The sequence below is a fragment of the Mya arenaria genome, chromosome 13 (assembly GCF_026914265.1).
Source record: "Mya arenaria isolate MELC-2E11 chromosome 13, ASM2691426v1".
NCBI lineage: Eukaryota > Metazoa > Mollusca > Bivalvia > Myida > Myidae > Mya > Mya arenaria.
In genome coordinates this window covers 43,577,168-43,602,515 of record NC_069134.1, presented here as the reverse complement: position 1 = coordinate 43,602,515, position 25,348 = coordinate 43,577,168, and the positions used below count along the sequence as shown (strand labels likewise).

Here is a 25,348-nt window from a genome sequence, read left to right as displayed (position 1 = left end):
TCACACCAGCTCCATATACTTGAGACTTTGCCAAACATTTGGGTTTATACCATTGTTTGTTTTACTTTCGTTTCCAGTCTTCACCAAAGCCCTCTGATTGTCACTAAACTATTAATGCCAATACAGGTGGTGTATAACCTTTAAACCTTAACTGTAATTGTGGTGTATAACCTTTAAAGGACCTTAACCGTTATTTATTCTCAAGTTAAATGCTTCATACATGATACATTGCCACAGATCATTCATTTATAAGAATTTAAAGTATTGATGTTTACATATAAATTAAATCATTTAATTGCCAAAAATAAATAAATGAATATTGTTTGTTGATTAAAAATTGTATTACAAATTGTTCAGAAAAGTCGACATAAGGAGGTGGTACGTACTAGCCTGATGTATCTTACCAGAATATCTTATGCGGTTCTCTTTTGGCTTAATATGATGGGAAATGATAACATATTATTTAAATATATGCTCTTTGAATGCAATATTGCATTAGTTTGCAAACGATTAAAAACAATTTGAGGTAAATATCTGATAGTTTAACACTTTTTCACATTTCGACCTTGAAATGACCTTGACCTTGACCTTTGCTGACCTTGATGGTCAGTGTGTTAGAAAGCATAGCATATGTACATAACTTACTTTAAATATTTAAGTCAATAAATGATTATTTTAAATAGTTATAATAAATATTGTAAGACTAGTCATGGGGTATGAAAACGGCGGCCATCTTGGCTGTTGCCTTGGTTACCATGGTAACCTGGGGGATGCCAGCTGTCCACCCTCGCTAAAAATGAACTTCAGACATCCCCCGACACAAATATACCAAGAAACGCTATGGACAAAACATGCACACAAATGACTCTAGGGACCAGACTAGATGTATTTTTCTTTCATCATGGGTATGTTGAAAACCAGGACCATGAATTTAAAACCATACGAACTCTTACCCTGAAACGGTTGAACAAATACATGGAAATAGTTTAAACCCGGAATGACAAATATTCTAGTTTTCTCCTAAGCTAATCAGAATCATTGATCTGTTACATGAATTTTAATAGCTCGAAAACCTTTGATTTATACCAGCATGGGGAAACCCAGTTATGTGAATTCTGAGCTATATTTATAGACTAATCACCTTTAAAGAGAAAAAAAATGAATAGAGGATGATTGTTTGTTTCAGTGTACGATCGTAATACATTTCACCGAGTGAGCACCAAAATTCATATTTCACGAATTCGGAGCCACGAGTGAAATATTCACTATAAGTGTTCACGAGATACACAGCTGCAAAATGCAAATACGGAATGTATCTTTTTGTTTCGTACTAATTCTGAAAAAGTGTATTGCCTTTAACCATTTCGAAAGGAAACATCAATTTTAATTGTTTCCTTTAAATTTCTTAATCGTAGCACACTTAAAAAGCGTGTGAAGTTGTTATTTTTATCAATTTATAACAGGTAATTTGCTCTTGATAATTAAGCAGAACAAGAGGCGGACGCCGCTAATTATAACCACGCGTTGATTGGCCAAGCTGACCGCATGACAGGTAATCGGCTTACTGTCAGCCAATAGGAACGCGTCTACTATCATTTTTTGTCAACAAATCCACGAATAGGCATATTTAATATCAGAAAAAAATGTTACGACAATCAAAGTCGGTTCTCATCTGTTATCACTTACATTTAAATAAAAATTGTTCTAGTGAAACTGTGGATGTTTTTTTACAAAAACGCAAATATGGACTATAGATATTTGATGTATGTACTAAAATGAGTTATAAAAAGCAACAGCAATATAAACCTTTTATTGTTCGCCATACATGTCTATTTGGCAATGAAGCATGCATTTTCGTATAGTCAACACATTCAAACTACTCACACTGAACGGTTTGGAACAAGTTACAATTTATTTTCACATGTTGAATTGTAGACGAGCTTCCTCGTTCTACATGTATAATGAAATCCGTCCTTATCTTTGTTTCAGCATGGTCGTTGTGGTTCTAGAAGTGGTGCTGTCAATAGTGGATACCAAAGAAACACCAGCAGGTAAATGGGTGCTTTATGATTTAAAACAATTACGTTTAAAATTTCATTGCGAGAAAAAATAAAGATCATCAACATAGAGAATGTTCATGAAACTGTGGCCTTTTTATCATTTCATACATTGGACGTTTTTACGAATATAAAAAGGGCGATGTAGCGATGCTTATTCAAGGCAAACAAGTTATGTACTTGAATGTCTATATGGATTATTGATGCTTAATTTGAGCTTAACTTAACAAACCAGACGTTTTTATCTTTCTGTATGTACTGTACCGCAGTCATGTTATCGCAAAGAATCGTCATGTTTATCCAGATTATGACGAGTAGTAGAGATTTCGGCGCTCCGTGTTGCAATTCAAATGTCCGGATTTAAATGTTTAACCACTCACTGCTTGTTTAGAAAGGTTGATGTTTTTAGCGAATTGCGAAAGAATAAGGGGGTCTGAGTTGAACAACTACCTCAACTTGATATACCGAGTATTTGCCATAAACACTAACAAATGCTTATGCATATATATTTTCTAAAGGCATATTATTATCCGGATTTGAAAAATGGACACACCTATGACAATAGCTTTATTCTTAGGCAATTTTAGAGTATATTAGGCTTAAAGGCTTATACATGTTAAGAACATGATAATAAGGAAATGGGATCGAATCTTTTCATGCGCAGTGCTAATTTACCCGTTTAAGCTATTGTTGTAAAGATCCAAAGATTAAAGTTTAGATTGTGTGATGATCTTTATATTTTAAAACGTACCTTAAATACAATATTTGCTAATTTGTTAAATCTTGCTCGACACTTTTTTATTTTCTATTTTAATAGAAAGAAAACGTTAATTTCTTTGAAACCTTCGTATTGTGAAAATATACCTACTCCATGGTTTGACCACGGCGTTCTTTATTCACAGACCAAAAGCCCCGATAAGCCCAATACATATGGTACAAGAACATCATAAATATTGAGTGCAGTATGCGCCAAACACCAGAGACCACTTTAGAAACTTTTACTTCCACTTTTGTTACCAGCTTTAAAATTATACGACCAAGAGTCAAAATCGCTTCAAATCATGGTCATACAAGACTGGATAAGCTATATAGCTTAATAGCGATGAATGTTTTCTGAATTCGAAAGGATTTGAACATTAGTTAAAGTGACTTCTGTATTTAAAAAGTATTAAAATCTCACCATATCTCCTATTTTCAGATGTTCTGAGAAAGTCTCTCCGTTCTTCAAACCAAGAGATTATCATACCCGGGCCAAATATAGACAACACCATCGGTAAGTCAATGCTTACATAACTATTCATAATAAGTTAACTAATTTTAAAAGACTGGATGCTAAATAATAATATTTTGCGAAACTTAATGGTGCCGGATAAACCAGATACATAATGTTCGATTTGAGAAAGTTATTTTATCTTCCTAAGACGCTATTTTCTTTCGCGACCTTTATATAAATGGTAGATTATAACGTATACTAGTATAATTAACGCGGGACGTTGTGTACCAGGTTTGTTTTGAATTTAATAAAAGTGTCTTAAAAGAGCCATTGGTGACACTTTAGGGCCGCATTCCTTATAAGGTGAATTATTATCTGATCTGCTAGGCGAGTGACACGTGCATTATGGCAACTTGCTATACACAGAGCGATGACATTTGAGATGTTCAGTAGCTGATTATTGACATGGCCCCAAGATTGACATCCACATAACTGTGAAGGGCCATGCAAGGAGACCCTTGTCCCTTTTGGAATGCCCATCATTTAAATGATTACCTACCTATGGTGCCCACTTCTCAAATCAAATAAGAATTATACCTGACAGTATGACTAATGTATAACAATATAAAGGAATGCATGAAATGAGGGGGTGGGGGGAGGCGGTGTAAATGTATTTGCAATTATAATTGTTTCTTGACACAAACTACTTAAACACATACTAGATACCTTACCTACGAAGTGTATGTCAATATATACTCTTATTAATTAATTTAGCTTATAAGATAATTCACAAACCGATTCCCACAAATATTCCCACTTATATTTATTCGTCACTATTTCGCATTACAGAGGTATTGCCGACGCCGACGAAGTCGGATGACGGTTACGAGCTGATTGGCGGCAACAAGGACGATAACTGTTGTCTCAACGGCGGGATCTGCATCATGAAATCATTTTGTTACTGCAGCGAGTAAGTTTTCCGTCAAAATATAAACTTTTTCTATCAAAGAAACTACATCCCGATTATAAGAATATTTAACGGCAAACCTTTGACTTTTAGTTATTTTTATAACCATTAATTACTTTTCAATTCTGTACATTTTGTGATCACGGACTAATGTTACAAGACTCATCGTCGGATACCAACAGTCACCCCTTTCCATAATCTCCATTCATTGACCGTCAATGAACATGGCAAACAGTGGTCATAACCCAGCAATACAAAATCAGTTTTCATTTATGGAATCTTTCACTGTTTTCAGAGAGTATTACGGCAGATTTTGCGAAAACCGCATGCAGGAGCGCTCGTGTGGAACATTACCTCACGGCACGTGGATGGCGGCCGGATGTCATCTGTGTCACTGCTTTGACGGCCAGCTCCGCTGTAAGGTCACCAGCATCAAGGGGTGTGGTAAGTACATTTGAAGTTACGAAGAAAACAAAGACATAATCATGTACTTATGACCCTTCATTTGTTTTTAAATATAATGCATAATAAGTAGAAGTATAAGGTTTTAGTCTTAACGTCATGTTGCTTAAAGTTGTCGTACCATCCTACGTAAGTAATGTAACGTATTTTCTCTATTCTAAAAACTATTCAATAAAACTGCAAGTACACTGATGCTGTTCTCCGACTATTTCAGACGGTCACGGTCTTGTGGAAGGTGTAGAGGAAGATCCCGAATATTACGTAGATCAAGACGTCAAGAATTCCGATTATGACGATTTCTACACTGACACACCTGCAAATGAGGTCGACATGCCCGCTGATGACGTCAGCGCACCTGCCACTTCCAGTTCAACAGTTGCCATTGTGACGAGAAGCTTTATTGTTAGTGTGATGTTGTTCTATATGTTCTGCCGACGCGAATGGTCTTGATAGATGAAATCACAGTGTGCGTTTGGAAATAATCTACGTTGACTTAATTGGGCTTTCCGAGTCCTCCGGTGTTTGGGCATCGAGATGGCAGTGGCTCTATGCGGAGCTGTCGGTGCTAGTTTTGCCGTTACAACAGCTGCTTGTGTGATTCCATTTCAATGCATAGTGAAAAGTAAATTGCTCTGACTGCAAATGAGTGTTCGAGTCTCTGTATATTATGTGCTAATATGAAACATGTTTGACATGGCTATATTATATGCCTTCCAACTCGTATTGAACAGAAGTGCTCTTTATTACTGACTTAATAGCAATGGCCTTCAGGTAAAACTACGAGGAAGACATAAGTATAGAGTGTCAATAGAAGGAATTAATATGTGCAATACTATTTGTATTGCATGTCGTTTTCTGATTATAATAATATGTGACTTCAAGGGAAAAAACAACTTTTCTAAACCCACGCATTGTATTCATACTGTGTTTTTATGCAGTTCCGATTGTGCTTTTATTATTGTAATTCTGGTCATTATTGGTGCAAAACATCTGTTGTTACAATATGCAGATTTTAATCATTGTTGGAAATAAAAATAAAAAGATAAGAAAATAAAAACATGCGTAAACACATTTCTTTTGATTTTTTTGGCTCATGAACTTCATTTGTCGTTGTGGTTGTTTTTGTTGAATGATAAAAAACTGTTTCCTTTGACGTCGTCTTAGTCGTGTTAAACACGTTAACCCGTGACCACCAATCAAATGTTCGAAACAGTTCATGGCATGTTCATGGATTTTTTTACACGCGTTTATAATGATAACTGGTAAACATGCAACGATGTAAATAGTTAAGAAATTGAGTTTCTTTGCCAGTCGAGCGTTTGAAGCATCGCTCATGGTGTTAGAAATGGTTTCTTTACTGAAATCTAGAAAAATATGGGTTATTTCACGGTCCGGGGTTATTGAAACAAAATATTTTAGCAAGGCCGAAATAATTTCCTTGCAAAAAGAAATTAAAGAAAAACTAATTTTTGGTTGGAAATCGCTGCAAGATTTTGAAATGGATTGTTTTCCTTCATGCCTTAGTCGTAAGAATATCGTGTAGAAAGTAAAATCCCGCGAAATGAGTATACATGTCACCTCGTTGAAGGGATTCTTTTGAAGTTGTATTCATCAAAGACTAGTATGCATTTGATTACAACAAACCGCGCTCTTTCTACTCATATGGAATGGTTCATAGTTCTAAATTTACAAATCAATTTACTCAAATTAATCAATAATGTTCAAATTTTCAAAACCCTCAACCTCCTAGCCGCATAATTATAGTACTTATTGTAGTTCTACTTGACTTTTAGCTAATGAAATGGCATAATCTGCATACAACAGAAGAGGTATTTTGAAATTAATATCAACATCATCGTTATTAAGACAATTAATGAAAGTCGTAGAAATAGTAGCTACACTGACATAAACTGAGATAAATAATTCAAAACTAAACAGAACAAGATAGGAGATAAGTTTGCACCCTGACTCACACCGGTATGACGGTCCCCAGCACTACATTAAAGTTAAACACATGACTTGGCTTGACGAAAATTCTGGTGAAAATACGAAATATTTCCTTCCCGTCATCAGAGGCAGTTCTGCCCCGCCGAATGGAACACGTGTTTGTGATTTTAACGTAACACACTATTATGCACCAGTCAGTTATAACCACGGCCCCCAAGGTCCGGGGGTATACCGGGGAAAGCCGGGGAAATTAGCCGTGTTACCGGTATTATCTTTCAGGTGGCCACGCAGTGCCGGGTGAATGCGGTGGTTTTGCCTTCGCGCAAAATATAGCGGGGAATGGGCTTTACCTAGGGTCCTTGGGGTGCGGGGGCATTTGGCGGGGGATTTAACCAGCAGTTCGTCCCCGCAGGGCGGGGATTTTACCCGGGTTTGGCTAGACTGAAAGTCAAAGTCCCCGCTATTCCCCGGACATTGGGGCCGTGGTTACCATTGACTGGTGCATTACGTGAAATATGGCGTCTTTATCACGTTAAAATCGGTATTATTGAAATCGCCGAAGTCATTGAACTTGATCGATCAGGATTCCAAAATGATCCGATATTGTATGGAATAACGAATAGCTACGTTAGTATTACATGCATATATTTTCATATAAATTAACGTATTTGTGTTAAACATTATGCTACTAATAAATACATAAAGCTATATGAACCTAAAAGTATTGTAATAAACCATACCAATACCCTCGATGGTGCCATGAAATCGATCGGACATGTATACAGGCACATGTATAACTAGAGTCGATCGATTTGTTTAGTTTGTATACAAGGCGTGCATACTGTACTAGTATTTAGTACAGCCCTATAACTTTAAACAAACGTAGCTAAGTCATCTTATTAGTGTGCAAAACAAACAAAACTAAGGACTTTTACTTAATATGTAAGTACATCGTATTATTTTCTTATTTCTTTCTTCTTTATTTAAATTTGCAGTATAGTTGAATCCTTTAAAGGGTACAGTGACTAGTTCATACATGTATATAGACTACCTTATGTAAGGTCACTACATGTTTATTCACAGCGGGTATACAGATACCATAAAGGATTTACGCTATGAAGCAACATAATAAACTTGAGTTTCCACTGTTCCGGTATGTTAAGCTGGCTATAGAAAAGTACGCATCGTTAAGATGTGTTTATAAGTTTTTTTACGACGTTTTTACAGACTAACTCCCTCCATTTAAGAGTAGATTAGGCGCATGACAAATGAAATTAAACGTCCTTCCTTGGAGACGGCTAAAAGTATTGTTTGGGACGCGGCATTTACCCTGAGACCCTGAGACCATTTCGTTGACAGACAAGTGTTTTTCTTACCGCATGATTTAACTAAATTAAGTCATTTGAACACATACATGTTGTTCATAATACGCTGCAAATCGAAATAAATACAATAAACATACTTACATTGATAGCAGGATAGGTATGAAATTGAAACTAGAAAGGAATATATTATCAATCAATTAAAAGAATTCTGAAATGAGTATTTAGTTGGTATATAAGCTGAGTTTGTAATTAGTCTCTCTCTCTCTCTCTCTCTCTCTCTCTCTCTCTCTCTCTCTCTCACGCACACACGCACACACGCGCACGCACGCAAACACATTTTACGATAATTATTTACTTATATACCATATACATTATAAAGTTAACACATAATTAATTTATTTTGATTTAGACACACAATAACTAATGTTTTTGATTACGTGCCGATGCTACACAAGTGAAGTGAAATTCATCTTCGAATTACCAGTATTACAAAAATTGCAATGTCGTTGATTGTTAGTCATTATAACGTTTCCATAACAACAACAAGAAGTCTGGTATTAAATCAATTGTAATTTGCGAATGAAGAGCTGGTTTCTAATCTATAGTTGCATTTTTCCATATCTGCGAGAAAAGAAATTTGCCTCATTAGTAAATAAGTTTTATACATGAATACAGAACTAACTTACAACGGCGTTTATTTTGATTTGATATTACCACCGCCATCAACAGCAACAACGTTTATTTAATTGCCCGTATTCGCCATGGTAACATTTGTTACAATATACATGTACTATTCTTTATTTATTCTTTAAGCTTTAATGGCAGTCTTATTGATATTTTGATAATACACTAATACTATTTAAGCATGATTAGCGTACATTTTAGGATGAAAAAATCGAAAACAATTATGATGTATTGGGCAGGTTTGATTTATGGTCTTCCATATTGCATTATAATGATAGCAATAGTGGCTGGAATCTTGTTTCAAAGACAAGCTGTTTTGAAATATTCTTTACAGGGACTACTGTGCGTAGATTGGTATACTAAACCTTGACTTAGGCATCACCGCGATTGTTTTTGCTTCGAAATAACACACCACCACCACCACCATTAACTACAAAGGCAACAACAGCAAAAGCAGCATGAGAGACTTTATCAACAATCACAGCAACCCATCAACAACAGCAGCAGCAACAACAACAACAACAACACGCAAGCTTATTTAAAGAAAAAATGCCTATTGAAGAATAACAGATGTATAAAAATATATGTTTTCAGATATAGCAGTCTGTTGCAGAGAAGAAACCATGTTTTATCAAGACTCGCTGGGGTATGGTCTGACGAGGTTCTACGAATGGGCGTTGTCCAAAGGAGGTATCCAACGTACATGAAGAAGTGTACAGTTCATTCTCGCTACGTCGAAAACTGTTATCTCGATGGTCTCGTTATGTGTTTTTTTTTGTGTTGGGTTTAGTTTGACATGTTTTGTATCTCGGTTATAACACCTTGTAAACAGAGAATGTAAATATAGCTTTTGGTGAAATATGTTACTATCATACACATAAACAGTCATTCTCTATAAAAAAAATATTTTGAAGTGAAGGCGCCTGAACAAGGCCTTGTATTTCCTGTTGAACGTTAACGTGCATGTATTTAATATATATACTATCATGTATGGTGGATGGAACTATTTGTAGACCAATGAAAATCAAGTTTATTTCAAAATTCTGTGACACAGTAGGCCCGTCACATGCTTTCGGTTCAATTACGATGTTACGTCAGAAAAGCGGTTACATCCCTTACAACACAGTTCAGTTAGTGATTTAGTCTATGGAATACAGTAAATTCCAAAGAATATATCGTTAACTTTTTTTTTGACAATGTATGATAATTAGTTTACAACATTATTCATTTTGGTTGTCAAATATTCGATCGACGGATGACGTTCGGCTACATCTACATATTGTTGAAGGAGTTTCCTAAAAGTGTATTCATGCGAAGTACATTATTAATAAATAATTGTACAATTTACTTGGAATGATCATTCAATGGCAATTTTTTTTGGTTAAAATAATTGTGAAAATCTTTATTCTGAACTAGTCCATCCTCACAATACCCGCGGGTGGCAGACTTGCCCCTAATGACGTCCGGGACTCCACGCTCTCCACATTTTACATACGTGATGACTGTCCACCTTGTGCCGCGTCTCGCGTAGAATATTAATTTAGTAACTTAAACCTCATCTATTCTTACAGACCCGCGAGTGGCTGACTGGCCTCTGATGGCATCCCCGGTCGCCACGCTCTCCATCTTCTTCATGTACATTTTCACCGTTCGCCAAGGGCCGCGCCTCATGGAGGCTCAGAAGGCCATGGACATCTCCGCGGCCATCGTCATTTACAACGCCGGCCTTGTGCTTCTCTCTGCCTACATGTGCTATGAGGTTTGTCGACGTTTTGATTCACCAACCCAATACGCCAGATTGAAGAAAGGGAGAAAAGTCCTTTCATTTTTATTCAACTCCATGTGGATATTTAACTACGTTCTTGACGCTTGTTTTTGTCGATAATTCTAATCGCCACTCAAGTCATTAGCAGATTATAAAAAAATAAAGGCGTTTTAAAAATAGATATCATCGTAGATTACACAATCTTCATGGCTTTGTATGGACCATGTTCTTTTGTCTCCACATATATCTCCTCATTTACCCTCCCACATCTTGAGGTAGAAACTAGTATTGGAACATGCTTTTCCCAATACCATTCAACTACATATTTTCGGATACAACATATTGTATGTTTCATTATATTTTCCAGTTTTTGGTCACATCGATCCTGGCGGGATATAGCTATGTATGTCAGCCTACGAACTATTCAAACGACCCGCTGGCTTTACGAGTAGGTACACAAAATATTAGGATAAGTTATGAATGTATGGGTTTTCTCACACATAATGTTAGGACAGTTAGTGTCCAGGGACTGTGTTTAGTAACGTCTGATATCTGAGTTTGAGACTCAGGCTCAGAAAAGCAAAACTTGATGATCTTTATTTTGTTGTAAAATTTTAGCAGCCAAAATGCTAGCATTGTTAGAATATATTAAAAATTATATGTTCTACAATCAAACAGACATCTTTTGTAAAAAATGTTATACAGGTATTATAGACTTTCTCTATTTGTTTTGAGCCTCAAACGCAGACACAAGACTTGAGCGAAAAAAACAATCCTTTTCGTACTTGTAATTAGTGATAAAAGTACCGATTAAACACATTGTATGCAACTGTTTTATATAATGCCACTTAATTTTTCAGATGGCGAATGTCTGTTGGTGGTACTTTTTCTCCAAAATCATAGAACTCGTAGATACAGTAAGTACGAATAATTTCACACGTATTCATGCATTTGATACAAGTCCTTCGTTTTCCTCAAGAATTCTGCATGAATGCAATAGAAATTCTTCGAATAATGTTCATTAAAATTTACTTTTCTCTAGCAAATATTCCAGTTTTTACACTTAATTTTATTCTTATATGACATTAACGCTTTACATGTTTCTTTTGGAAAATATAAGCTCCATTATGTTAAAAAATAATGTCTAATCTCGATACCTAGCGTCCAACACATGATGACGTCATATACACAGATAACGTATATTGAAAGTGTTTCTCTACGACAGCGACCCGTCTTGCATTGTATGATGCTGGTCAGCTACTTTCTCAGCGTCAAAGACGTCGCCGGCTTACAATGTACGTCAGTTCATTTAAGGAATGAATTGCGGGGTTGATGTCATTATCGGGGTATGAACGCAATTGGGCTGGTCTAAGTGTGTGGAGTCCGAAGGACTCCACGCGTACTTTAACCAGCTCAATTGCGTTCATATCCCCGATAATGACATCAACCCCGCAATTCATTCCTTATATTTATACCAATAGTTCATTATTTTGTTAAAAAATCGTTAAAAAAATACTTCATTTCATTTCGGATTACCTTTCAGTAATCCTTTCTTACCCATTCTGTAAATAGGACGACCCGACTGTTACGGGAAACATTTTTTTTAAATGACGTCACAATAACGCGGGAAAAGATCAACCACTTGAAATCACTTTTAAAAGTAAAATTGAAACACCTTTGGCAACAGAACGTTTAAAATATAATAACTTAGCACTTTCTAAAATGTTGATTTATATTTTACGGGACCTGCTGACACAATACAAACAATAACAAAATCAATAGTTTTCATTTATATTGTTATGCGATGAATTGCGATCCGAACATATCCGAAGATGTTGCGTTCATCGATTGATGAACGCAATTGCCGAAAGGCAGTTCATATAAGGAATGGAAGTTGAGGTGTAAATATTTAAGGAATGAATTGCGGGGTTGATGTCATTATCGGGGTATGAACGCAATTGGGTTGGTCAATGTGTGTGGAGTCCGACTCCACACACATTGACCAACCCAATTGCGTTCATATCCCCGATAATGACATCAACCCCGCAATTCATTCCTTATATTTACACCAATAGTTCATTATTTCATTCAAGAATTGTAAAAAATATTTCATTTCATTTAAGAAAACCTTTCAGTAATCCGTTCTTACCCATTCTGTAAATAGAACGACCCGACTATAACCGGAAACATTTTTTTCAAATGATGTCACAATAACGCGGGAAAAGATCAACCACTTGAAATCACTTTAAAACGTAAAATTGAAACACTTCTGGTACCGATATATTTAAAATATAATAAACTAACACTTTTAAAAATGTTGATCTATATTTTACGGGACCTGCAGACACAATACAACCAATAACAAGATCAATAGCTTTCATGTATATTGTTATGCAATGAATTACGATCCGAAAATATCCGAAGATGTTGCGTTCATCGATTGATGAACGCAATTGCCTAAAGGCAGTTCATTTAAGGAACGGAAGTTGAGGTGTAAATATGCTAGGTTTAAAAACTCTGTCGCCGTGTCGGCTGGTAACGTACATTTATAACGTGATGACGTCATATTTTGGTTATTGCAGTTATTTTCATTATGACTGTATGGCCGTAATTGTTCATGCATGCAATGTTGTTCCTTCAAACGACAAGGAACGGTGCTGCTAAATTGGTGGCTTGAAATTTACTACAACACCCGCTAGCAACGTTCCTAACATTGCGTAATGTTTGATTCATTGCAGATACTTCATAATATAGTAATATGCGTACCACCATGTAGCTAAGGTGGCTTATTATGAAACCCACTGCCGGCGGGCAGCGTACGTTCACACAGTGATGACGTCATGCTTGTTTTATTTCAGGGATTTCATATTCTACGGAAACGGCCCGTCTCCTTCCTCCACGCGTATCATCACAGCACGATGCTGCTCAACTGGTGGCTTGGCGTTAAATACGTTGCCGGCGGACAATGTACGTTCTTTTCAAGATTTACTTGATATATACTCGTAAGTTTTAATGCTTTTAGATCTGAGGTTTAGAGAAATCAAATGCCGGCTTTGCAAGTTTGCCGGGGCCAAGTACATCTCGTTATGTTCACAGTGATTGTGGTTATGTTCATATTTTGCCTTGAACGTAAATATTTGGACTGATGATACATTTGCTATCAAGTGCAGGCAATGTGTCATAATGCCAGCGTGTCTCTTATCTATTTAAGAGGAACGTAAGATTTCATCAGTTCAATTCTAACATGAAAGAATATGCTTTGCATTACAGAAAAGAAATCCGTTCCCAAAATCATGTTTTAACATATTTTTTTTTCAACTCTTACAACATTTTTCAGCATGGTTCTTAAATACTAGTATGCTTACACATTTGTTCATGTACTACCACTTCGTGCTGTCCGCTCTGGGGCCGTCAGTCCGACCGTACCTCTGGAGTAGTATTAAACATGTTGAAACTTAATTGTAATTTAAACTGTAATAACTATATTTCAGCGTGGTTCCTGGCAATGCTGAACACGTTTGTTCACGTGATCATGTACTCATACTACGCCTTGTCCGCCCTGGGTCCGTCCGTCCGACCGTATCTCTGGTGGAAAAAGTATCTCACCATTCTACAACTGGTAATGCACCTTATTCTTTTAGCAGTGGTTTCAGGTTTGAATTCTAGCAGGATCGGTTTTACTGCCATGACAAGAGTACACGTTTTACTTCATTTATCAACGTGGTTATTCAAACATTGTGTGTGCTTCTGTTAATTTCTGTATGTAGAGAAGAAATGAGTGTATAGTATACCATCAATATACTAGTACTACTAAACCTAGATATGTTTGTAAACCACTAGTGGTTTGTCAGAAACATGTGTCATGATATGATTGTGACTGATGACTTTGATCCCTGTCTTTGACCTACTGACCATCTAAAGGGAGTCATTTGCCCAAATACAATCAACCACTTAAGTTCCATTAAATTAAAGAAAACATTCCTGATTGTTCATAGGACATAATTTCCTTAACAACATTGGCTATGACTATGACTTTGACTATTGAACTACTGATACCATAGCAACAGGAACATCTAATGGCCGTTGTCATACACACACAATTGTGTACCTAGTCACACGCCCGGGCGTACACACCAATTTTGGTGCCCCCGATATGGCAGGTGCTTATATATCGAAATCATGACTAACAATCGAAGGCTAATGGCGGCATGTTAATGTTCGTCATTTCAGTGAATGTTCACGTTCAGAAACTAGAGAATGCTTGAAAATGGTTCTTTCATTAGTGTTTTCTTAAAAATGTTTATATAGGATAGGACACGCCTCCCGCTGCCACCTAATATTGATGACAAACTAATGAAAGACCTTCAGATGTCGACACCTTGCTCAAACGTACGGGCGTATAGTTTTCAACCGTAGTAAAATGCTTTAGGTACGCCCCTGACATATACCATTAAAGTGTTATGGTCGTCTGTGAACCCGTTGTCAATCCACTGTGCGATGTTAAACGTGTTTCGTATATTTTATTTTCAGAGCCAGTTTGTAGCCGTCGTGATTCACACAGGGACGAACATGTTACAGCCAGACTGCGAGTTCCCACAGGGGTTCAACTATGCTGTGTTCATGTACGCCATCTCTCTTATAGTGCTGTTTACGAACTTCTATATCAAAACGTATAATAAAAAGGCCAGTCAAAAGACTAGCTAACGTATGTTTATGTTTAGGAAAACATTTTACCTCGCTATTTTTTCAGACAAACTAATATAACCCATGTCATAGTGTTAGTGATGTCGGAGTGATAAGACCATGGCTATTTACACGAAACTTACTAAACATATACGTCCAAAGACAGTACGCGCACGTATAACAAAAATCACAATTATGACTCAATCGGTAACGAGTTATTTCCCATTTTGACTAATAAAACTAACAACAGATGGGCGTTAGATCCGTTTGTGGTGCTCATGTGCATTGTCCATGCATAGAAAATTGTATAACATGACAATGGTGATATGATTGTCTTTTATCAATAAATCAGTAATCATTTGTAAAGATTTCTTGTTGAAAATTGTATTATATTTATTATCATTTTATTGTTCATCTGAATCTGTATTTGATTGAAATGTACACACATGTAGTTTATTCATACATTCTGATAACATGTGCGCACACGTGTACTGCTTATTGAATCCAAACAATTTCGTTATAGGCATGTAAACGTGCACTGCTTATTGATTCCAAACAACTTGGTTATAGGCATGTAAACGTGCACTGCTTATTGAATCCAAACAACTTGGTTATAGGCATGTAAACGTGCACTGCTTATTGATTCCAAACAACTTGGTTATAGGCATGTAAACGTGCACTGCTTATTGATTCCAAACAACTTGGTTATAGGCATGTAAACGTGCACTGCTTATTGAATCCAACAACTTGGTTCTAGGCATGTAAACGTGCACTGCTTATTGAATCCAACAACTTGGTTATAGGCATGTAAACGTGTACTGCTTATTGATTCCAAACAACTTGGTTATAGGCATGTAAACGTGTACTGCTTACTGAATTCAAACAACTTGGTTATAGGCATGTACACGTGTACTGCTTATTGAATCCAAAAACTTGGTTATAGGCATGTAAACGTGTACTGCTTATTGAATCCAAACAATTTCGTTATAAGCCTGTAAACGTGTACTGCTTATTGAATCCAAACAACTTGGTTATAGCTATGTAAACGTGCACTGCTTATTGAATCCAAACAACTTGGTTATAGGCATGTAAACGTGCACTGCTTATTGAATCCAAACAACTTGGTTATATACATGTAAACGTGCACTGCTTATTGAATCCAAACAACTTGGTTATATACATGTAAACGTGCACTGCTTATTGATTCCAAACAACTTGGTTATAGGCATGTAAACGTGTACTGCTTATTGAATCCAAACAACTTGGTTATAGGGATGTAAATGTGCACTGCTTATTGAATCCAAACAACTTGGTTATAGGGATGTAAACGTGTACTGCTTATTGAATCCAACAACTTGGTTATAGGCATGTAAACGTGTACTGCTTATTGAATCCAAACAACTTGGTTATAGGGATGTAAATGTGCACTGCTTATTGAATCCAAACAACTTGGTTATAGGGATGTAAATGTGCACTGCTTATTGAATCCAAACAACTTGGTTATAGGGATGTAAATGTGCACTGCTTATTGAATCCAAACAACTTGGTTATAGGGATGTAAATGTGCACTGCTTATTGAATCCAAACAACTTGGTTATAGGGATGTAAATGTGTACTGCTTATTGAATCCAAACAACTTGGTTATAGGGATGTAAATGTGCACTGCTTATTGAATCCAAACAACTTGGTTATAGGCATGTAAACGTGTACTGCTTATTGAATCCAAACAACTTGGTTATAGGGATGTAAACGTGTACTGCTTATTGAATCCAAACAACTTGGTTATAGGGATGTAAATGTGCACTGCTTATTGAATCCAAACAACTTGGTTATAGGGATGTAAATGTGCACTGCTTATTGAATCCAAACAACTTGGTTATAGGGATGTAAATGTGCACTGCTTATTGAATCCAAACAACTTGGTTATAGGGATGTAAATGTGTACTGCTTATTGAATCCAAACAACTTGGTTATAGGGATGTAAATGTGCACTGCTTATTGAATCCAACAACTTGGTTATAGGCATGTAAACGTGCACTGCTTTTTGAATCCAAACAACTTGGTTATAGGGATGTAAACGTGTACTGCTTATTGAATCCAAACAACTTGGTTATAGGGATGTAAACGTGTACTGCTTATTGAATCCAAACAACTTGGTTATAGGCATGTAAACGTGTACTGCTTATTGAATCCAAACATCTTGGTTATAGGCATGTAAACTTGTACTACTTATTGAATCCAAGCAATTTCGTTATAAGCATGTAAACGTGTACTGCTTATTGAATCCAAGCAACTTGGTTATAGGCATGTAAACGTGTACTGCTTATTGAATCCAACAACTTGGTTATAGGCATGTAAACGTGTACTGCTTATTGAATCCAAACAATTTCGTTATAGGCCTGTAAACGTGTACTGCTTATTGATTCCAAACAACTTGGTTATAGGCATGTAAACGTGTACTGCTTATTGAATTCAAACAACTTGATTATAGGCATGTAAACGTGCACTGCTTATTGAATCCAAACAACTTGGTTGTAGGCATGTACATGTGTACTGCTTATTGATTCCAAACAACTTGGTTATAGGCCTGTAAACATGTACTGCTTATTGAATCCAACAACTTGGTTATAGGCATGTAAACGTGTACTGCTAATTGATTCCAAACAACTTGGTTATAGGCCTGTAAACGTGTACTGCTTATTGATTCCAAACAACTTGGTTATAGGCATGTAACGTGTACTGCTTATTGAATCCAAACAACTTGGTTATAGGCATGTAAACGTGCACTGCTTATTGAATCCAACAACTTGGTTATAGGCCTGAAAACCTGCATTGCTTATTGAATCCAAACAACTTGTTTATAGGCCTGTAAACGTGCACTGCTTATTGAATCCAAACAACTTGGTTATAGGCATGTACATGTGTACTGCTTATTGAATCCAAACAACTTGGTTATAGGCCTGTAAACGTGTACTGCTTATTGAATCCAAACAACTTGGTTATAGGCATGTAAACGTGTACTGCTTATTGAATCCAAACAACTTGGTTATAGGCAGGTACATGTGTACTGCTTATTGAATCCAAACAACTTGGTTATAGGCATGTACATGTGCACTGCTTATTGAATCCAAACAACTTGGTTATAGGCCTGTAAACGTGTACTGCTTATTGAATCCAAACAACTTGGTTATAGGCATGTAAACGTGTACTGCTTATTGAATCCAAACAACTTGGTTATAGGCATGTAAACGTGTACTGCTTATTGAATCCAAACAACTTGGTTATAGGCATGTAAACGTGTACTGCTTATTGAATCCAAACAACTTGGTTATAGGCATGTACATGTGTCCTGCTTATTGAATCCAAACAACTTGGTTATAGGCATGTAAACGTGTACTGCTTATTGAATCCAAACAACTTGGTTATAGGCATGTAAACGTGTACTGCTTATTTAATTCAACAACTTGGTTATAGGGATGTAAACGTGTACTGCTTATTGAATCCAAACAACTTGGTTATAGGCATGTAAACGTGTACTGCTTATTGAATCCAAACAACTTGGTTATATGCATGTAAACGTGTACTGCTTATTGAATCCAAACAACTTGGTTATAGGCATGTAAACGTGTACTGCTTATTGAATCCAAACAACTTGGTTATAGGCATGTACACGTGTACTGCTTATTGAATCCAAACAACTTGGTTATAGGCATGTACACGTGTACTGCTTATTGAATCCAACAACTTGGTTATAGGCATGTAAACGTGTACTACTTATTGAATCCAAACAATTTCGTTATAGGCCTAAACACGTGTACTGCTTATTGAATCCAAACAACTTGGTTATAGGGATGTAAACGTGTACTGCTTATTGAATCCAAACAATTTCGTTATAGGCATGTAAACGTGTACTGCTTATTGAATCCAAACATCTTGGTTATAGGCATGTAAACGTGTACTACTTATTGAATCCAAACAATTTCGTTATAGGCATGTAAACGTGTACTGCTTATTGAATCCAAACAACTTGGTTATAGGCATGTAAACGTGTACTGCTTATTGAATCCAAACAATTTCGTTATAGGCATGTAAACGTGCACTGCTTATTGAATCCAAACAACTTGGTTATAGGCATGTAAACATGCACTGCTTATTGAATCCAACAACTTGGTTATAGGCATGTACACGTGTACTGCTTATTGAATCCAACAACTTGGTTATAGGGATGTAAACGTGTACTGCTTATTGAATCCAAACGACTTGGTTATAGGCATGTACACGTGTACTGTTTATTGAATCCAAACAACTTGGTTATAGGCATGTAAACGTGTACTGCTTATTGAATCCAAACAATTTCGTTATAGGCATGTAAACGTGTACTGCTTATTGAATCCAAACAATTTCGTTATAGGCATGTAAACGTGTACTACTTATTGAATCCAAACAATTTCGTTATAAGCATGTAAACGTGCACTGCTTATTGAATCCAAACAACTTGGTTATAGGCATGTAAACGTGTACTGCTTATTGAATCCAAACAACTTGGGTAAAGGCCTGTAAACGTGCACTGCTTATTGAATCCAAACAACTTGGTTATAGGAATGTAAACGTGTACTGCTTATTGAATCCAACAACTTGGTTATAGGCATGTAAACGTGCACTGCTTATTGAATCCAAACAACTTGGTTATAGGCCTGTAAACGTGTACTGCTTATTGAATCCAAACAATTTCGTTATAGGCATGTAAACGTGTACTGCTTATTGAATCCAAACAACTTGGTTATAGGCATGTAAACGTGCACTGCTTATTGAATCCAAACAACTTGGTTATAGGCATGTAAACGTGTACTGCTTATTGAATCCAAACAACTTGGTTATAGACATGTAAACGTGCACTGCTTATTGAATCCAAACAACTTGGTTATAGGCATGTAAACGTGTACTGCTTATTGAATCCAAACAATTTCGTTATAGGCATGTAAACGTGTACTGCTTATTGAATCCAACAACTTGGTTGTAGGCATGTAAACGTGTACTGCTTATTGAATCCAAACAACTTGGTTATAGGCATGTAAACGTGTACTGCTTAATGAATCCAAACAATTTCGTTATAGGCCTGTAAACGTGCACTGCTTATTGAATCCAAACAACTTGGTTTTAGGGATGTAAACGTGTACTGCTTATTGAATTCAAACAACTTGGTTATAGGCATGTAAACGTGTACTGCTTATTGAATCCAAACAACTTGGTTATAGGCATGTAAACGTGCACTGCTTATTGAATCCAAACAACTTGGTGATAGGGATGTAAACGTGTACTGCTTATTGAATTCAAACAACTTGGTTATAGGCATGTAAACGTGTACTGCTTATTGAATCCAAACAACTTGGTTATAGGCATGTAAACGTGCACTGCTTATTGAATCCAAACAACTTGGTTATAGGCATGTAAACGTGTACTGCTTATTGAATCCGAACAACTACTTCGTAAGAGGCATGTAAACGTGTACTGCTTATTGAATTCGTACTTCTTGGTTATAAGCATGTATAGTTGTACTGCTTATTGAATCCAAACATCTTGATTATAGGCATGTACAAAGGCACTTAACGTGTACTGCTTATTGAATCCAAACAACTAGGTTATAGGCATGTAAACGTGTACTGCTTATTGAATCCAAACAACTTGGTTATAGGCATGTACACGTGCACTGCTTATTGAATCCAAACAATTTCGTTATAGGCATGTAAACGTGTACTGCTTATTGAATTCGTACTTCTTGGTTATAAGCATGTATAGTTGTACTGCTTATTGAATCAAAACATCTTGATTATAGGCATGTACAAAGGCACTTAACGTGTACTGCTTATTGAACCCAAACAACTTGGTTATAGGCATGTAAACGTGTACTGCTTATTGATTCCAAACAACTTGGTTATAGGCATGTAAACGTGCACTGCTTATTGAATCCAAACAACTTGGTTATAGGCATGTAAACGTGCACTGCTTATTGATTCCAAACAACTTGGTTATAGGCATGTAAACGTGCACTGCTTATTGATTCCAAACAACTTGGTTATAGGCATGTAAACGTGCACTGCTTATTGAATCCAACAACTTGGTTCTAGGCATGTAAACGTGCACTGCTTATTGAATCCAACAACTTGGTTATAGGCATGTAAACGTGTACTGCTTATTGATTCCAAACAACTTGGTTATAGGCATGTAAACGTGTACTGCTTACTGAATTCAAACAACTTGGTTATAGGCATGTACACGTGTACTGCTTATTGAATCCAAAAACTTGGTTATAGGCATGTAAACGTGTACTGCTTATTGAATCCAAACAATTTCGTTATAAGCCTGTAAACGTGTACTGCTTATTGAATCCAAACAACTTGGTTATAGCTATGTAAACGTGCACTGCTTATTGAATCCAAACAACTTGGTTATAGGCATGTAAACGTGCACTGCTTATTGAATCCAAACAACTTGGTTATATACATGTAAACGTGCACTGCTTATTGAATCCAAACAACTTGGTTATATACATGTAAACGTGTACTGCTTATTGAATCCAAACAACTTGGTTATAGGGATGTAAATGTGCACTGCTTATTGAATCCAAACAACTTGGTTATAGGGATGTAAACGTGTACTGCTTATTGAATCCAACAACTTGGTTATAGGCATGTAAACGTGTACTGCTTATTGAATCCAAACAACTTGGTTATAGGGATGTAAATGTGCACTGCTTATTGAATCCAAACAACTTGGTTATAGGCATGTAAATGTGCACTGCTTATTGAATCCAAACAACTTGGTTATAGGGATGTAAATGTGCACTGCTTATTGAATCCAAACAACTTGGTTATAGGGATGTAAATGTGCACTGCTTATTGAATCCAAACAACTTGGTTATAGGGATGTAAATGTGTACTGCTTATTGAATCCAAACAACTTGGTTATAGGGATGTAAATGTGCACTGCTTATTGAATCCAAACAACTTGGTTATAGGCATGTAAACGTGTACTGCTTATTGAATCCAAACAACTTGGTTATAGGGATGTAAATGTGTACTGCTTATTGAATCCAAACAACTTGGTTATAGGGATGTAAATGTGCACTGCTTATTGAATCCAAACAACTTGGTTATAGGGATGTAAATGTGCACTGCTTATTGAATCCAAACAACTTGGTTATAGGGATGTAAATGTGCACTGCTTATTGAATCCAAACAACTTGGTTATAGGGATGTAAATGTGTACTGCTTATTGAATCCAAACAACTTGGTTATAGGGATGTAAATGTGCACTGCTTATTGAATCCAAACAACTTGGTTATAGGCATGTAAATGTGCACTGCTTTTTGAATCCAAACAACTTGGTTATAGGGATGTAAACGTGTACTGCTTATTGAATCCAAACAACTTGGTTATAGGGATGTAAACGTGTACTGCTTATTGAATCCAAACAATTTCGTTATAGGCATGTAAACGTGTACTGCTTATTGAATCCAAACATCTTGGTTATAGGCATGTAAACTTGTACTACTTATTGAATCCAAGCAATTTCGTTATAAGCATGTAAACGTGTACTGCTTATTGAATCCAAGCAACTTGGTTATAGGCATGTAAACGTGTACTGCTTATTGAATCCAACAACTTGGTTATAGGCATGTAAACGTGTACTGCTTATTGAATCCAAACAATTTCGTTATAGGCCTGTAAACGTGTACTGCTTATTGATTCCAAACAACTTGGTTATAGGCATGTAAACGTGTACTGCTTATTGAATTCAAACAACTTGATTATAGGCATGTAAACGTGCACTGCTTATTGAATCCAAACAACTTGGTTGTAGGCATGTACATGTGTACTGCTTATTGATTCCAAACAACTTGGTTATAGGCCTGTAAACATGTACTGCTTATTGAATCCAACAACTTGGTTATAGGCATGTAAACGTGTACTGCTAATTGATTCCAAACAACTTGGTTATAGGCCTGTAAACGTGTACTGCTTATTGATTCCAAACAACTTGGTTATAGGCATGTAAACGTGTACTGCTTATTGAATCCAAACAACTTGGTTATAGGCATGTAAACGTGCACTGCTTATTGAATCCAACAACTTGGTTATAGGCCTGAAAACCTGCATTGCTTATTGAATCCAAACAACTTGTTTATAGGCCTGTAAACGTGCACTGCTTATTGAATCCAAACAACTTGGTTATAGGCATGTACATGTGTACTGCTTATTGAATCCAAACAACTTGGTTATAGGCCTGTAAACGTGTACTGCTTATTGAATCCAAACAACTTGGTTATAGGCATGTAAACGTGTACTGCTTATTGAATCCAAACAACTTGGTTATAGGCAGGTACATGTGTACTGCTTATTGAATCCAAACAACTTGGTTATAGGCATGTACATGTGCACTGCTTATTGAATCCAAACAACTTGGTTATAGGCCTGTAAACGTGTACTGCTTATTGAATCCAAACAACTTGGTTATAGGCATGTACATGTGTACTGCTTATTGAATCCAAACAACTTGGTTATAGGCATGTAAACGTGTACTGCTTATTGAATCCAAACAACTTGGTTATAGGCATGTAAACGTGTACTGCTTATTGAATCCAAACAACTTGGTTATAGGCATGTACATGTGTCCTGCTTATTGAATCCAAACAACTTGGTTATAGGCCTGTAAACGTGTACTGCTTATTGAATCCAAACAACTTGGTTATAGGCATGTAAACGTGTACTGCTTATTTAATCCAACAACTTGGTTATAGGGATGTAAACGTGTACTGCTTATTGAATCCAAACAACTTGGTTATAGGCATGTAAACGTGTACTGCTTATTGAATCCAAACAACTTGGTTATATGCATGTAAACGTGTACTGCTTATTGAATCCAAACAACTTGGTTATAGGCATGTAAACGTGTACTGCTTATTGAATCCAAACAACTTGGTTATATGCATGTACACGTGTACTGCTTATTGAATCCAAACAACTTGGTTATAGGCATGTACACGTGTACTGCTTATTGAATCCAACAACTTGGTTATAGGCATGTAAACGTGTACTACTTATTGAATCCAAACAATTTCGTTATAGGCCTAAACACGTGTACTGCTTATTGAATCCAAACAACTTGGTTATAGGGATGTAAACGTGTACTGCTTATTGAATCCAAACAATTTCGTTATAGGCATGTAAACGTGTACTGCTTATTGAATCCAAACATCTTGGTTATAGGCATGTAAACGTGTACTACTTATTGAATCCAAACAATTTCGTTATAGGCATGTAAACGTGTACTGCTTATTGAATCCAAACAACTTGGTTATAGGCATGTAAACGTGTACTGCTTATTGAATCCAAACAATTTCGTTATAGGCATGTAAACGTGCACTGCTTATTGAATCCAAACAACTTGGTTATAGGCATGTAAACATGCACTGCTTATTGAATCCAACAACTTGGTTATAGGCATGTACACGTGTACTGCTTATTGAATCCAACAACTTGGTTATAGGGATGTAAACGTGTACTGCTTATTGAATCCAAACAACTTGGTTATAGGCATGTACACGTGTACTGTTTATTGAATCCAAACAACTTGGTTATAGGCATGTAAACGTGTACTGCTTATTGAATCCAAACAATTTCGTTATAGGCATGTAAACGTGTACTGCTTATTGAATCCAAACAATTTCGTTATAGGCATGTAAACGTGTACTACTTATTGAATCCAAACAATTTCGTTATAAGCATGTAAACGTGCACTGCTTATTGAATCCAAACAACTTGGTTATAGGCATGTAAACGTGTACTGCTTATTGAATCCAAACAACTTGGGTAAAGGCCTGTAAACGTGCACTGCTTATTGAATCCAAACAACTTGGTTATAGGAATGTAAACGTGTACTGCTTATTGAATCCAACAACTTGGTTATAGGCATGTAAACGTGCACTGCTTATTGAATCCAAACAACTTGGTTATAGGCCTGTAAACGTGTACTGCTTATTGAATCCAAACAATTTCGTTATAGGCATGTAAACGTGTACTGCTTATTGAATCCAAACAACTTGGTTATAGGCATGTAAACGTGTACTGCTTATTGAATCCAAACAACTTGGTTATAGGCATGTAAACGTGTACTGCTTATTGAATCCAAACAACTTGGTTATAGGCATGTAAACGTGCACTGCTTATTGAATCCAAACAACTTGGT

General features: G+C 36.4%; 1 protein-coding gene across 1 annotated transcript; it reads left to right on the top strand.

Annotated features, from left to right (window-relative positions):
- The first annotated feature begins 7,482 nt into the window (after window positions 1-7,482).
- LOC128213990 (elongation of very long chain fatty acids protein 4-like) lies at window positions 7,483-15,365 on the top strand. The gene is made up of 8 exons (XM_052920146.1): window positions 7,483-7,588; window positions 9,250-9,345; window positions 10,227-10,414; window positions 10,788-10,868; window positions 11,281-11,337; window positions 13,279-13,387; window positions 13,912-14,039; window positions 14,951-15,365. The coding sequence occupies exons 2-8, from the start codon at window positions 9,279-9,281 to the stop codon at window positions 15,122-15,124; spliced, it is 804 nt and encodes a 267-aa protein (XP_052776106.1). The 5' UTR covers window positions 7,483-7,588; window positions 9,250-9,278; the 3' UTR covers window positions 15,125-15,365.
- Window positions 15,366-25,348: the final 9,983 nt, after the last annotated feature.

Bases quoted from the DNA above. Each gene is read 5' to 3' on its own strand.
- LOC128213990 (XM_052920146.1), top strand. From the start codon at position 9,279: ATGTTTTATCAAGACTCGCTGGGGTATGGTCTGACGAGGTTCTACGAA. The intron at 10,869-11,280 runs GTAGGTACACAA...TTAATTTTTCAG, and splicing joins ACGACCCGCTGGCTTTACGA to ATGGCGAATGTCTGTTGGTG. The intron at 13,388-13,911 runs GTACGTTCTTTT...ACTATATTTCAG, and splicing joins ATACGTTGCCGGCGGACAAT to CGTGGTTCCTGGCAATGCTG.